Raw genomic sequence first — 14,707 nt, 5'->3', positions numbered from 1 at the left:
TTCTGAGCTAGGGGTGAGGTAAGGTACCTTGGGGCTTCAGAAGGCAACTGCAGGGAGAGAGCATGTTCAGTAATAAGCAGTTTGCCCTGCCATATAGGTGGGTAAAAAGTTATTTCTGGTGATAACTCATATAATGGGCCAAACTCCTAATTTAATTTTTTCTAGGTAGTTAAGGGGAGGAGTTTCTCTAGGGCCCTTAGAGTCTTGGTCTCCTTTAGCTCACAATAATCTGCAAACCCCTGCGGCACATCTTGGGGGACTCATTCTGCATCGCTGCAAAGTCCTCAGGGGTCACAAGGCTGCCATGTCTGGAGCATTAGGGACTAGGTGTCCACACTGAATTGGAATTAAAATCCTGAGTGGGCAGGCAGCTTGAGGACTGTAGTAGACATGCAGCAGTAACAAGTAGCAGTCATAAGGTGAGTGGGGAAGCTAGTTTAGGGTAGTACCCCTTAAAGCATACAACGGGGAAGGTATACTCCTCAAGTAACATTCAGACAATGAAGACCTTAGCTCAATTCTAAAGCATATAACCCATGTTGGTATACACATCCCCATGTGAGAATAGGATCATAGAATCCTATTACAACTTTGTAAGCTTTTAAAGGCACATTCCCTAGATAGATTAGATAAAGGGATATACAGTTTTTTTGATTTTGTAAAAAAAAAAAAATTTAAGCAATTCTTTTTTTTTAATATTTTTAAAATTGATTTCAGAGAGGAAGGGAGAGGGAGAGAGAGCTAGAAACATCAGTGATGAGAGAGAATCATTGATTGGCTGCCTCCTGCACACCCCTTACTGGGGATCAAGCCTGCAACCGCATGTGCCCTTGGCCGGAATCGAACCTGGGACCCTTCAGTCCACAGGCGGATGCTCTATCCACTGAGCCAAACCAGCTAGGGCTAAGCAATTCTTATAGAAATAACTTATTATATCTCTGAAGAATTATACTCAGTGCTAGCTGCTGGGTCTCAAGAGGGACATGGACAAACTAGGATGGTTTCCAGACCCTTTGCACACATCCCAGTCTGTCAGTGTCCTATGAGCTCTGGTTAAAAGAATGAGGCATATGAAATTACGTCCAGAAAGAAGAAGAAAAAGCTGGGTTCTTTCCTCTTGGAAGATACTTCCCCCAGACTACAAGAAGCTGGCTTGTCCGCCCCTTACTCCCACTTCTCCTTAATCTGTCACCTCAGGCTCTTTCTAAAGTAGGTTAATAGAGCATCAAAGGAAGGGACACTGGTATTTCCTGGGGTCTTTCCTTCTGTGGGGAAGCAGTCATTCCCATCTAACAAAAGGGAAACACTAAGAAGGCGGCATGCATGGTCAAGGTGCCAAGGACAATCTTCTGCTACTTGAGCAGTTCTGGCATCTATTCCCCCAGGCCCTTGACTCAGTATCCCCATGCTGTCCTCTGTCACTCTAAATCCCCTTCTGGGGTGCCTCACTCAATCTGTCTCTCGAGTGTTTCATTCTCCAAATCACTTATTTCTCCAATCTGAATATCAGAGACCAATCGCTAAAAGATACATGCTAATCAACACATCGAATATAAATAAAATGAAGAATGACAAGCAGAGATGTGAAGCAATGTAATAATAGTCTTATCCAAATGTGAGAATTTGACCCAATTCTCCTTGTGGTTGAGGATTTTAAGATCATGTGGGAAAAAGAATATGTGGAAACTGAGGACATAAGTGAACCTATAATAGTGATTCATGCACGGGTGGGGTCCCTGGGCCTGGCCTGCAAGGATCAGGCTGAAACTGGCTCTCTGACATCCCCCAAGGGGTCCCAAATTGTGAGAGGGCACAGGCCAGGCCGAGGGACCCCAACAGTGCACGATCAGAACCAGGGAGGGACTGTGGGAGGGCTCCAGGGCGTGTCTGGCCTTTCTCTCCCAATCCCAATCAGCCGGACCCCAGCAGCAACCTAACCTACAGGTCGGAGCATCTGCCCCCTGGTGGTCAGTGCGCATCATAGTGACTGGTCGAACAGTCAAACGTGGGACACTTAGCATATTAGGTTTTTATTATCTAGGATAATTATATATAATAAAGACTCATTAGAATGTTAAGTTTCTTAAGGGGTAAGAGCTACATCTGTTTTTGTTTCATTGGTATATATGTACCCCCAAGTACCTAGGAAAATGCCTGCCATGTAATGTTGCAAATATTTATTTGTTTTCATGATTAGCTGGATAAACTGCTGATTTAATTTCAATTCAGTGGTTTGTGTTCATAAATTACTTTGATTTGATTTGATTATGGATTATTGCCTTCTTATTTGCTCCTTCATCTAATCGGGTGGGGAACATCCAGCCTGTGGGCCTTATAAGGCCTGCGAAATCATTTGGTCTGGCCCTGCCAAGGCATTAGGGGTGAGTTGATTAAATGTCTGACCAAATATAGCAGGCTAGTTTTTAAGCTGATAATTTTATTTGGCTTGAGAATGGTGTTATAAATATCCAAATGGCCGTTGGCAGAAAAAAGGTTCCCAACCCCTAATCTAAATATTCAATTCTTTTTCATTTATTTTTTGGAATCTCCCACTTTTTCATGTCCCACCAGGGTCCTGAAGCTGTAAAGTACCTTGGATATGTGTGGGGGGAAGAGATTTAGAATACCTTTATTTGACCAGCTTCTTTCAATAGAGCTAAGCAGTATTTTTAACCACACACTCTGCCCCTGTTTCATCAGGTTTAAATAGCTTTAGCTCAGCCTGTGATCATTGTGTCCAAGCACATGTTTCTACTTCTTTTACACACATTTTATTTCTGCTTCTTCTCCATCTCCTTTACTGTTACCTCCTCTTCTAAATGTTGGTGCACCCTAGGTCCAAGTTCTAGTCCTACTTCTCCTTTTTATCTCTTCTGTCTCCCTAAGTGATCTCATTCATTCCCATTGCTTTAAATACCAAACACATGCCCCTGAATCCCAGATACATACCTCCATCCTTGACCTACCTTTTTAAGCTGCAAATCTCTATACTCAGTCTCCTACTTGGGTAAAACAAGCAAGACATTTTCATAAGTCTAAAATGGAACTTCTGATTTCCACTGCTCCTCCTCAATCTCTACTCAACCAACTACTCAAACCATTGAGCAATCTTGGGCTCTGATCCACTTCCTTACCCTCTAGTTCCAGTTCATGAGCATGTGTAGTCATTTTTATAACCTCCAAATTAACTCTTGAATGTACTTGCCTTCAGATTCACTCCTCACACCCAAGTTGAAGCTAGCATCATCTCTTGTCAGGACTAAGGTAACGCATTGCTCCCTGCTACCCATCTTTGCCCTGGAAGAACTCGTCTGCACACAGCAGCAAGAAACTCAGTGACAGTGCCCTCTTAGCCGTCAGTAGGCATTGACTCCATATACTTGGGATACAATAAAAAGTTGTCACTGTGACCTGCCAGGCCTACATGAAGTGTCCCCTCTGTACTTATGCCCGTCACGGATGCCCTCTCCACCTACCTCTTCAAGCTTATGCTGTGCCCCACACATGATGTGCTGTCTGTTTGACAAGTTTGAAACATGATCTCAGGCCTTGGAAACTGCTGTTTCCTGTGCCTGCAATGTTTTTTCCTCAACTACTTTTTGTTTTGTTTCTGTTTTGACAAGTTACAGACATCTGTATACCTACCACCAAAATTAATATTAACATTTTGCCATTTTCCTCAGACTTTTTAAAAAGATACACTTTTATATATATTTTTTTTATTGATTTAAGAGAGGAAGGGAAAGGGAGAGAGAGAGAGAGAAACATCAATGAGCAGAGAGAATCATTGATCAGCTGCCTCCTGCATGCCCCACACTGGGGATTGAGCCCACAACCCGGGCATGTACCCTGACTGGGAAGTGAACTGTTCATAGGTCAACACTCAGTCACTGAGCCACACCGGCCAGACTTCCTCAGATTTTAACATTATAATAATAGAAAAATGGAAGTAACAATTGAGCTTTCTTCCTTATGTTCCATCCTTTCCTCCTTACTCAAAGCCAGTAATGGATATGGTTGGTTTCCTGCCCTGCATCCATGTCTCCCTCCCTTCTTTCTGACACAGCCTTGACTTCTTTAAGGCACTCACACCTCCTCCAACCCCTCCCCACACCTTCATGTGCTTCAGCAAAAGCCAATGGTGGCCCAACTGTGGCCAAGAGACAGCAGAATGGTTTCCTGGGAGCTGTGCTCATTCTCCCCAGGGTACACAGTGGGAAGCTGGTAGCACTTCTTCAAGCTCCTACCCTCTTTATCCTGCCCTCAAGCATTTGCCTTTAGAGAACCAGGGTAGAACCAGAGGAGCCAGACTATATAAATTTCTGATCCAACACCAAGGCAGGAGCTAAAGGTACTCTTGTTTGTTCAGTCTTCATCATGTCATCTGCTTGTCTTGCATAACTGTTGGCTCAAAACTTAGAGCAACATAAACATCACAAATAGAAGGAACTGACTTCCTAAATGTCTCCACCCTTCTCCCAAAACAGAAAGAGGATTCTTTCTCTTATAGCTAACCATTTTTTTCGTTAGCATATTATCTTACTATATTCTACTTATGTGTGTGTTTGTACTCAGTGCTATGAAAAACTTACACAAGGTTAAGTCCCCGTTCAGACATAAAGTGTTTAAAATGACAATCAGAACTGACCTCTCTGTTTCTCCTCTCTGCTTGCAGGGTGCGGCATGTTTACTCTCCTGTCATCGGTCACGGCAGCTGTCAGCGGCCTCCTGGTGGGTTATGAACTTGGGATCATCTCCGGGGCTCTTCTTCAGCTAAGGACCTTATTAGTCCTGACCTGCCAGGAGCAGGAAATGGTTGTGAGCTCCCTCCTCATCGGGGCCTTACTCACCTCTCTCACGGGAGGGGTCCTCATTGACAGGTATGGAAGAAGGGCTGCCATCATCTTGTCGTCCTGCCTACTTGGACTTGGAAGCCTAGTCTTGATACTCAGTTTATCTTACACGGTTCTTATAGTGGGACGCATTGCTATAGGGGTTTCCATTGCACTCTCTTCAATCGCCACTTGTGTTTATATCGCCGAGATTGCCCCACAGCACAGACGGGGTCTTCTGGTGTCACTGAATGAGCTGATGATTGTCATTGGCATTCTTTTGGCCTACATTTCAAATTATGCATTTGCCAATGTTTCCCATGGCTGGAAGTACATGTTCGGCCTTGTTATTCCCTTGGGAGTTTTGCAAGCGATTGGAATGTATTTTCTTCCTCCAAGTCCCCGGTTTCTGGTGATGAAAGGACAGGAGGAAGCTGCTGGCAAGGTTCTTCAAAAGTTGAGAGCCCTCTCAGATACCATGGAGGAACTCACTCTGATAAAATCTTCCCTGAAAGATGAATATCAGTATAGTTTTTGGGATCTGTTTCGTTCGAAGGACAACATGAGGACCAGAATAATGATAGGCCTAACACTGGTATTTTTTGTACAAATTACTGGCCAACCAAACATATTATTCTATGCATCAACTGTTTTGAAATCTGTTGGCTTCCAAAGCAATGAGGCAGCTAGCCTAGCCTCCACAGGCGTTGGGGTTGTCAAGGTCATCAGCACCATCCCAGCCACGCTTCTTGTAGACCATGTCGGGGCCAAAACCTTCCTCTGTGTTGGCTCTTCCGTGATGGCAGCCTCATTGGTGACCATGGGCATTGTGAATCTCAACATCCACATGAACTTCACCCATATCTGCAGAAGCCATAGTCTTATCAACCAGTCCTTGGATGAGTTGGTGTTTTATGGATCAAGAAACTTGTCAGCCAGCAATGAAACTCTTAGAGAGCCCTTTAAGGGGATCACTTCTCACAGCAGAAGCTCATTAATGCCCAGGAGAAATGATGTGGATAAGCGAGGGGAGATGACCTCAGCATCCTCACTAAATGCTGGACTGAGCCAAACTGAATACCAGATAGTCACAGACCCTGCGGAAGTCCCACCATTTTTGAAATGGCTATCCTTGGCCAGCTTACTTGTTTATGTTGCTGCTTTTTCAATTGGTCTAGGACCAAGTAAGTATTTTATTTTTTATTCCTCCTCCTTACCCCTTATAAATGCTAGTGAATTGCTTTTGACCAATGAGAGCATCCCACTGCTATAGTATCTCATACACAGACCTACTAGAAGCAGGACATGGATAATATCAGAAGAAAGTATGCCTGGCTTATACCTGCTTAGTGAAATGTGCAGGGCCAGTATCCACCCAAAGGGAAGTTTGCAATTATATGTCCCACAAGGATACTTTAACATCAACTGATTGGAGGTGAACCAGACTTTGAAAGATATTTATTGTCCAAGAGAATATATTGTTTTATGAAAGCAAAGTTTACTGAGATAACATTTTTTTAAATATCATTCCTGAGTTTTTTCATAGGTGAGAGGGGGAAAGTATCAAGATTTTCTTAAAGACACTGTAGTGGGTGCATTCCAGTAATAATGAAGAAGAAGGGAATTATGAGATGGGAAGGAGAATGCATTCTTTCTTTAAGCTATTTTATCACTAGAATAACCTCCCAGGGTACTTTACTCTCCCCTATGAAACAGAGAATGGGAGTCAAGTTACTCTTATTAAACAGAACACAAACAATTTACAGGGAGATAGCTACAGGATGTTTTGTTTTCTATAGCCAGTCTACTCCAATGACAAATTTTAAACCCTTCTCTGGAGCAAAGTCTCTCGGGTTTGTTAGAATAGGCTGTTTGTTGAAGTTCCCTAGTCTTTTAGCCTCAGCCTGAAAGTCTAAACCTCTCTGTCAAGAAGTTGCAAAAGGTCTTTTGTACATCTCCCTAGAAAATAAAGTGCTTACTCTATCATCCTCAACTCCCACTCCTCTCTCCTCTCCCTCTCTCTCTCTCTCTCTCACACACACACACACACACACACACACACACACTTGGTATTAAAACCTTTGTTAATAAGGATCAAGGTCCAAACAAACTTGCTCAAATAAATAGAGGAGAGTACAGTGCCCAATCTAGTCAATGACCAAATGCTCTTGGATTTTGCCTCATAGATGGCTCCAGTGTTTATCTTTTCCTTCCCATTTCTGCTACCATTGCCTACCCATATGGTTCTTAGGTTGCTAGGAGACTGTAGGTCTCTCCTGTTCCAGGCCTTTCTCATGCCCATTCACCCTCTATTCCAGTATTCCTTAAATACCATTTTCCTCATGTCACCAATGTTCACACACCCTCCATGGTGTCCTACTATCTACCACATCAGAGAAGTCAAATGCTTTACAAGATAAAAAGATTAGAAATTATCTATTCCAACATTTTTCTTTTATTGAAAAGAAACAAGAAACACAGGGGATTGAGATGACACAGATTTGGAAATAAAACCCCAGGCTTTGGAAGCCCAATTCCATGCTTTGTGTACCACTATATCACCATTCTTTGAGGGAAGAATTGCATGACTTTCAAGACCTTCCACCATCTCACCCAACTATATCAGGCTGTTTACACAACTCCTTGGGGTACCATTTATAATGTGGTTTATGGAGTTATGCTCAAGGGCCACCATTCATACAGGAGTACATACTACTATAGACTCCACATGGACAGCAAAGTGCACAGTGTCCCTGGCATTGCGCAATGGGGCAATACCTTATCACTCTGGGCTTCTTTATTTTCCACTGCTTTACACTTCCTCGACCCTACCCAAAGCTCAATGAAATTCTTCCTACCTTTAAAGCTCAATGAAATTCTTCTCTCCTCTAGGAATTCACTTCTTTCTTAGAGGTCTTTATGTGTATGAACTACTAGTTATTTCTAGTGTAGACTAGGTCAGTTCTGGGCTATAAGAAGCCTGAATTTAAATCAGAAAACTTTATTCTAATCCCAGCTCTTCAACCTACTGGCTGTGTGATCTTTAAGTCTACTATCTTCGTGAAGCTGTTTTTAATCTATGAATTGGGTATAAATATATCTGTTTTATGTCACAGAGTCAGCATTAGGTGAGCAAATGTATGTGTGGTTTGGATGCTACAGGGTATGATATAAATGGAAGTTTATACACATAGTGTAATGCACATTGTAATATAACATAGTCCTTACTGATACAGTTATTGCTACTGTATGTTTTGGTTTATTAGCTAGAATATGGTTACTAGATTATCAGTTCTTTGAGGAAAGAAATGACATGTTATATTTTTTTCTTCTCTCCCTTTAAGTGAGTGTAGCATAAATCTGTTTGAAAGCCATGCACGAACACATTTGTGTTTCTAAGGGGGCGGGGAGGACTTTAAAAATAAGATGCAGATATAGGAAAAATCTCAAAGTGTGCTTCTTTACATGTGTTAAGCGACCTATGGGCAAACTAAGTAGCACCTAAGTTAGAGATGCTAGGCAGCCAAAGAAACTCCTGTTTCTGCCGAACATCATCACGAGTTCTTTTGCAAAATAATTCGTCACATGGGCATGTGACGAAAATCTCTTCCTGTATTTGCTCATAAGAAAAGATGCAGGGGAGTTAGTAGTGCTTGGAAACAAGTAGTGGGAGGCATTTAGGGCTTTTCTTTGTTAAGTCATAGTTATTGGGACTTTCAGGCACAGAGGACCTAAAATTAGTCCCAGTTTTTTTTGTTTTGTTTGTTTGTTTGTTTGTTTGTTTTGACACCTCTGCTTTTTGCTACAACCTGGAGAAGTGAGTCCCTTTGAGAATTTCTTAGACCCCCCAGCAATACTAGTGAGGTAGAGAATCTCAGAGTTGAAGGGGGTTTGGGTATGGGAAAGGGAAATAGCTTGGTTTCTCCAACTTATAATTGTAATGCCGAGGACTGAGCTAGGTATTCCCTCCCGAGGCTGGGAAGCATGCAGCCTGAGACAGAATTCCCATCAGCCGCTTGCTCTAAGTAGAACAAGCAGCGATTTCCCATCTGTGGTTTGGGGCTATTGATTCTCCTTGAGCTTTTAGAAGGGATTTGAGTAATTTTCCCTTTTTTTTAAATTCCTTGCTAAGTAAGGATCAGTCATTTTTGTCCATATTCATGTTGTAGTTTATTTTTCTTTTCTAAAGAAAGCATATCACAGGAATTCCAATTCAATCACCAAAATTGTATTCTAGAGCATTGGTATAAGCTGCAAAAACCAGTGGGAGGTTTAAGAGGATTTTTATTAGGAGCAAGATTTTCATACTAGATCTTGAATGCTTCCTAAAACTTATTAACCTAATGTGATTATTCTCAGATATTTCATTTAGAGAGTTGGTTGCTTGTAATAAAGCAAATCCTTTCTGTAAATAGAGGTATAAAAGAAAATGCACATGTTGTTCTAAAGTAAAATCGAAAGCAAGATTATACCATTTTCATTAAACCTTCTTAAATATGGGTTGGCTTAAAAAAGCATTCCTTAATTGCATTAAATCATGCCATAATTTCTTCTGCCAAAGGAGTGTTTCTATTTTTTTTAGGATTGCGTGTATGTTCTATGTCATTCCACTCTCTGGTCCTCTAACTGTAAAATAACAGGTTGCTCTAGAATCTGGAATTCAGGAGGGGAAATGAATTTGATACCAAGCAATCTTATGTATTATATTTTAATGCATTTAAAATATTATTCTAAAAAGGAATTCACGGCCCAAAGAGTTTAAGAACCTCAGCCCTGCATTTATTTACAACTAATACTAAAATTCTTCCATCAAATAAAATCAGAATATATACTCCATTGCTTTTATTGGAGACTATTATTAAACATTTTGTTTTCCATAACTGACCTTTCACTTCAAAATATGTTCAAAATCTTACCCTTACTCTCCACAGTGTTTCTGGAGTGATCCCGATCATCGTTTTAGCTTCTTTTAATAACAGTATTTTTCTGTCGTGGTTCAAGCATCGGGGTAGAATGGAAGAGTCCTGACATTGTGAGGACTTAGAGCCACATGCTTTATAAGTAAAGCAGAGTTGAGCCCAAACACAAGGCATAAAGTTATTATCTCATGAGTTCATTTGAGGTGATACTTGTGTAGAAACCCAGCCTTCTTAAAATAGCAAATGTAACTCAGAAAAATGTGTGTGGCTGTTCTGTTCACAGTAATTATCAGGGCTTTTCTAAATCCACAGATTCCTATGTCTGTACAATTAATTAACCTCCTCTCCCATCTCATGATTATATATATTTTCATTATGATCAAATGAAAGGAATTTGTCCAAGGCCACATATTAAGTTTGGTATGCGACTCTGACTGTCATTTTTTAACTACCTTTGTATTCATACTGAACACTGACTGACAGGTGATCCCCAATCATCTGCCCCAATCTCTTCTGTCGAATAAGCAGGAGTTCGGGCAAGAAAGCACACCTTGGAGTGACCAACAAAGGAAGAGAGAGGGAGAGCCTGGGGGTTCACTGATTCATTCACTCATCCAGCACGTGTGTATTGCTCACCCAGATTCAGGGATGGCTGAGCGAGAGCCACACCCTGCCCTCGTGGAACGAGTGTGGGGACAGGCAATGAGCAAGAAAATGGAGAGAGGTACTCTCCCAGGTCAGGAAGAGAGAGGTGTTAACATTCAGGCGATAAAAAAGTGATAAAAAATGAAGAAGGATAAATGAAAGAGCATTCTTGGAGGGGGGTTATTTCCAATAGGATGGCCATAAGAGGCCTTTCTGTGATGGTGACATTTGGGCCAAGGCTCATATGAAAAAGGCAGTGTGAAACTCTGGGAGAAGGGAGTTTTCAGCAGGGAGAATGGCAGGTCGAATGGCCTTGAGAGGGACATGAGCTGAAGGTTTAGGAGAACAGCAAGAAAGCCCCTCAAGGCTGTATTACGTGGTGTTTGAATTGGGACGAGGCTTTGGCATCATTTTGTGTCCCAGCCCCACAAGGTAGGACTTTGGACAAGTCAATTCATCTCTGTAGGCATCAGTTTCCCTACCTAGAAAATGGGGCAATATTGTCCATCTCACAGTGTAATTGTGAGGTTGAATGGAACAATCTGCATGTGGTTTAGTGTCTGGTCTGCAGCAGAGACTCAGTACATTTAGTTCCTAGTGCTGTTATGTATCTGGCTGTGGTCAAACTGAGATGAGTAGCTCTGATAATGCCAGCACTGACCTCAGCAGGCATTTTGCTTAAGTCATGTCAGAACACAGGTAGTGCTCCATACCTTATGCTGCATTGTGATGCCATGGTCCTCCTGACCTCCCTTCTATAAACCATTTTAGTCAGGTCAAGAAAAAAAATACATTGGTGGCTTGAAATATGGTTCAATTCTGGATGACCTACAGTCAAGAGAACTTCCTAGAAAAACAGACAGGCGGTACAGAAAATCCCTAGGCTTTGGTGAAAGGTGATCGATGTGATTGATGTAGGCTGAGAAACACCCAAACGCCTACTCGTATAAGTTGGTGCAACTAATGTAGACTCTATGTCCTATGTGCACAAAAACTGTCTTGCTCACTGTTGTTTCCTTGGGCCTGACCCACAATAGGGACTTAAATATTTGTTGTTAGATGAGTCAAAAACATCTCAAAGAGAGAGAGAGAGAGAGAGAGAGAGAGAGAGAGAGAGAGATGTTTCTGGACCTCTCTCAGCTTGTGATTAAAGGGAAGCTCTCTCTCTCTCTCTCTCTCTCTCTCTCTCTAGTCTGGGGTTGATACATCCTGATCTCCTCTGGCATGAATCTGAGTCAATATCTAGGGAATAAGAGATAAACGTGGCTTGTGTGGAACTCTCTGGACATTTGATCAAAAATTATATCTGAGTAAAGCTACTCAATTGAGAATTCAGGATCATCCCCAATTCAATTGATGACTAAAGAAAATTGATGTTTTAAATGTACTAAAATTAAGGCATTTAAAATTTTTATGATGTTAAGATGTAATATTCATCCCCAAATATCTATTGTTTCCCCCAAATATGAGACCTAGCCCTTCCCCTGGAAAAAGAAATAAAGATTGTGATTTGCCATATCATGGGGTGGTTATTCCTATCTTGGTTTAATAGTTGAATGTTTTAAAACCTGTCCTTTTACCAAAAATAATTTAAGGTAATTCTCTCATGGTTTTCTGAAGAGAAATATGTGAAAATCTGAACCTGGAATTTGGGGGTTGTTTTTGCTCACTTAATTAGTATTAGAGCTCTTAGGAATATTTCAATGGATTATTTCAGGCTTAAGAATCACATTAAATCCCTCAGATATGAATGGGCAGTCCAAAGTTAATAATAGCAATAAAAGATCTTTGTAGAAAAATTATACCATAGCCACAAGTAATCAAACTCTCAAGAACTGCAAACTGGATGGTATGTTAAACCACTTGCAAACTAGCAAGGTGGCCTGTCACAGTTTTATGGATGTTGGCAAAAGAATGCATGGTCAGAGGCAAAGAACCATTTATTACTGCTAGCAATAACAATATCAGCCAGAATATCAGCAGCTGCACCAGTTCCTCAAGCCCCATGAAGAGGGACAGAGGACACCTACATACTTGATGGGTTATTGTAAAGGAGAGGAACCCCAAGCTTAGGGAACCCAAATCCTATATAATAAAAGGCTAATATGCAAATCGACCAAACAGGGGAACGACTGGTCGCTATGATGTGCACTAACCACCAGGAGGCAGACACTCAATGCAGGAGCTACCCCCTGGTGGTCAGTGCGCTCCCACAGAGGGAGCGCCGCTCAGCCAGAAGCCAGGCTCATGGCTGGTGAATGCAGCGCTGGTGGCGGGAGCCTCTCCTGCCTCCGTGGCAGTGCTAAGGATGTCCAACAATTTCGTGCACCAGGCCTCTAGTCTTTTTATAATAGACTGGAGGCCTGGTGCACAAAATTCATGCACAGGTAGGGTAAGGTCCCTAGGCTGGGCCAGCAATCAGGGCCGATCAGGGCCTTCCTTCCCCAGCTGCCGGCTGCCGGCCGGGGCCTTTCTTTGTTCCACACCACCCCCTGGTGGTCAGCGCACGTCATAGTGAGCAGTCGAACTCCCAAGGGGACAATTTGCATATTAGCCTTTTATTATATAGGATAGGATAGCAAGCCAGCTTGATTTTTTTTTCTGCAGGAAGACTTTATCTTTAATTTACTGGACAGTAAAAAATACCTTTGCTTCAGATGAGACACTATGTCTATCTTCCTGGCACAAAGGCAGTCAGTCTCTTTGCTTGTAAGACAAGCAAGAGACCCATGGGGAACTGTCTCTCACCTCCAATATCCTGCTTTTCTGCTTTTAACAAAAAAATAGAATTTTTTTAAGGCTCAAAGATTATAGAGCCTAGCTTTGCTTAGTTTGGTTTTGTGGAGTTTAACCAGCTTTTTGGAGGATGGGTATCAGTAGGAAGCATAAGACCCATCTGCTGTAACACTTAAATTTATTTTTATTTTTAATCCTCACCCGAGGATATTTTGATATAAAGAGAGTGGAAGAGAGAGGAAAAGACAAAGAGAAACATTGATGTGAGAGCAACACATCGATTGGTTGCCTCCTGCACACGCCCCACCAGGCCCCAGGCTGGGGAGGAACTGGCAATTGAAGTACATGCCCTTGACCCAAATCAAACCCTGGACCTTTGGGTTGCAGGCCATGCTCTATGCATTGAGCCAAACCAGCTAGGGCTAAATTTAGATGTTATACCTAAATAACTCCAGCTCTTCAAATTTTCCATGTGATTTTTGCACAGTTAAAGATTATGACAACTCCAGAGATGTGGAACAATAGATTCTAATTTAGAAGTTTATTTAGCGGCTTCACTCTAAAATATATTGGTTTTAGAGCAGAGAGGCTTACAGGCCAGAAGGACATCAAATGTTTCAAAAGATACTCTTCATATTTTTCCCTAGACCCCAGGCCCCTGATATGCAGAACTATCACAGTTAGTGTTTATCATCCTTTCCCACCATTCTTATGATAATTACATATCTTTACAGAAAGCACAAATTGTTATTCTTTACACAGGAGAGCTTTGTTATCAAGTGCAGCCATTACACAATCATACTCACACACAGGGTTTGTGTTACCTTTAAGATCTTGCAACCCTTTTACCCCCCCTTTTTAAATCTTAGGTTTCAGTAATTACCAATATTCATACTGCTACTGCTCCTTTTTTAGTTAATTAAGTCAGAGGTCATTTTGATTGATTAAAGTGGTGAATTATTTGATCCTCTGGTGTTAGGAATTAAAATAATGAAAAATAAACAAAAAAATAGTGTCTGAAGGGTTTTACACTATATTTGCACCCAAACAAAAGAGGCAAAACTTTTAAAGAAATATTGTACTCTTATCCAATTAAATCCTACTTTCCTCTTTGGAGTCAGATGATGAAGCAGTAGTACTAACAGAACCAAGGAGTCTAAAATTGCGTTTGTAGTGTTTGGACAGAATGACACCATCCATCTGTTACCGTCAGCAACTGTTCGCATAATACATCTATGCTGAACTTTATTTCCAGCTCAGCACAACCATAGCCCTATGACCTTGAAACTTATAAATATTGGACAGTAGCGATATTAAAGAGACAGACTAAGGTTTTAACACTATCTTAATAAGCACAAGCATTCATTTTTTACTTTACTATTTTCCAGAACACAAGGTTACGAAATTTTCCAAGGAACACTTGCAACATTAAAAACTATAAACTTTTCTGATTGAAGTCTAAAGCATCAGGCATGAAAAAGCACAACGTAGAATGTTACATCTGAAACTTGACATTCAAGTTATAGTTTAAACCAGAAAAGACTAATTTCTTATAGCTTCTCTCTCCTCTCCGCG

General features: G+C 41.4%; 1 protein-coding gene across 1 annotated transcript in view; it reads left to right on the top strand.

Moving 5' to 3' along the window:
* Positions 1 to 14,707, top strand: part of SLC2A12 (solute carrier family 2 (facilitated glucose transporter), member 12) — a 48,281-nt gene that overhangs the window by 13,922 nt on the left and 19,652 nt on the right. The window contains 1 exon segment of the mRNA XM_005859030.2: positions 4,676 to 6,016. Coding sequence (XP_005859092.1) covers positions 4,676 to 6,016 — 1,341 coding nt within the window.

The sequence above is a fragment of the Myotis brandtii genome, unplaced genomic scaffold, assembly GCF_000412655.1.
Source record: "Myotis brandtii unplaced genomic scaffold, ASM41265v1 scaffold123, whole genome shotgun sequence".
In the NCBI taxonomy this organism is placed as follows: domain Eukaryota; kingdom Metazoa; phylum Chordata; class Mammalia; order Chiroptera; family Vespertilionidae; genus Myotis; species Myotis brandtii.
This window is presented reverse-complemented; position numbering and strand designations above follow the sequence as displayed.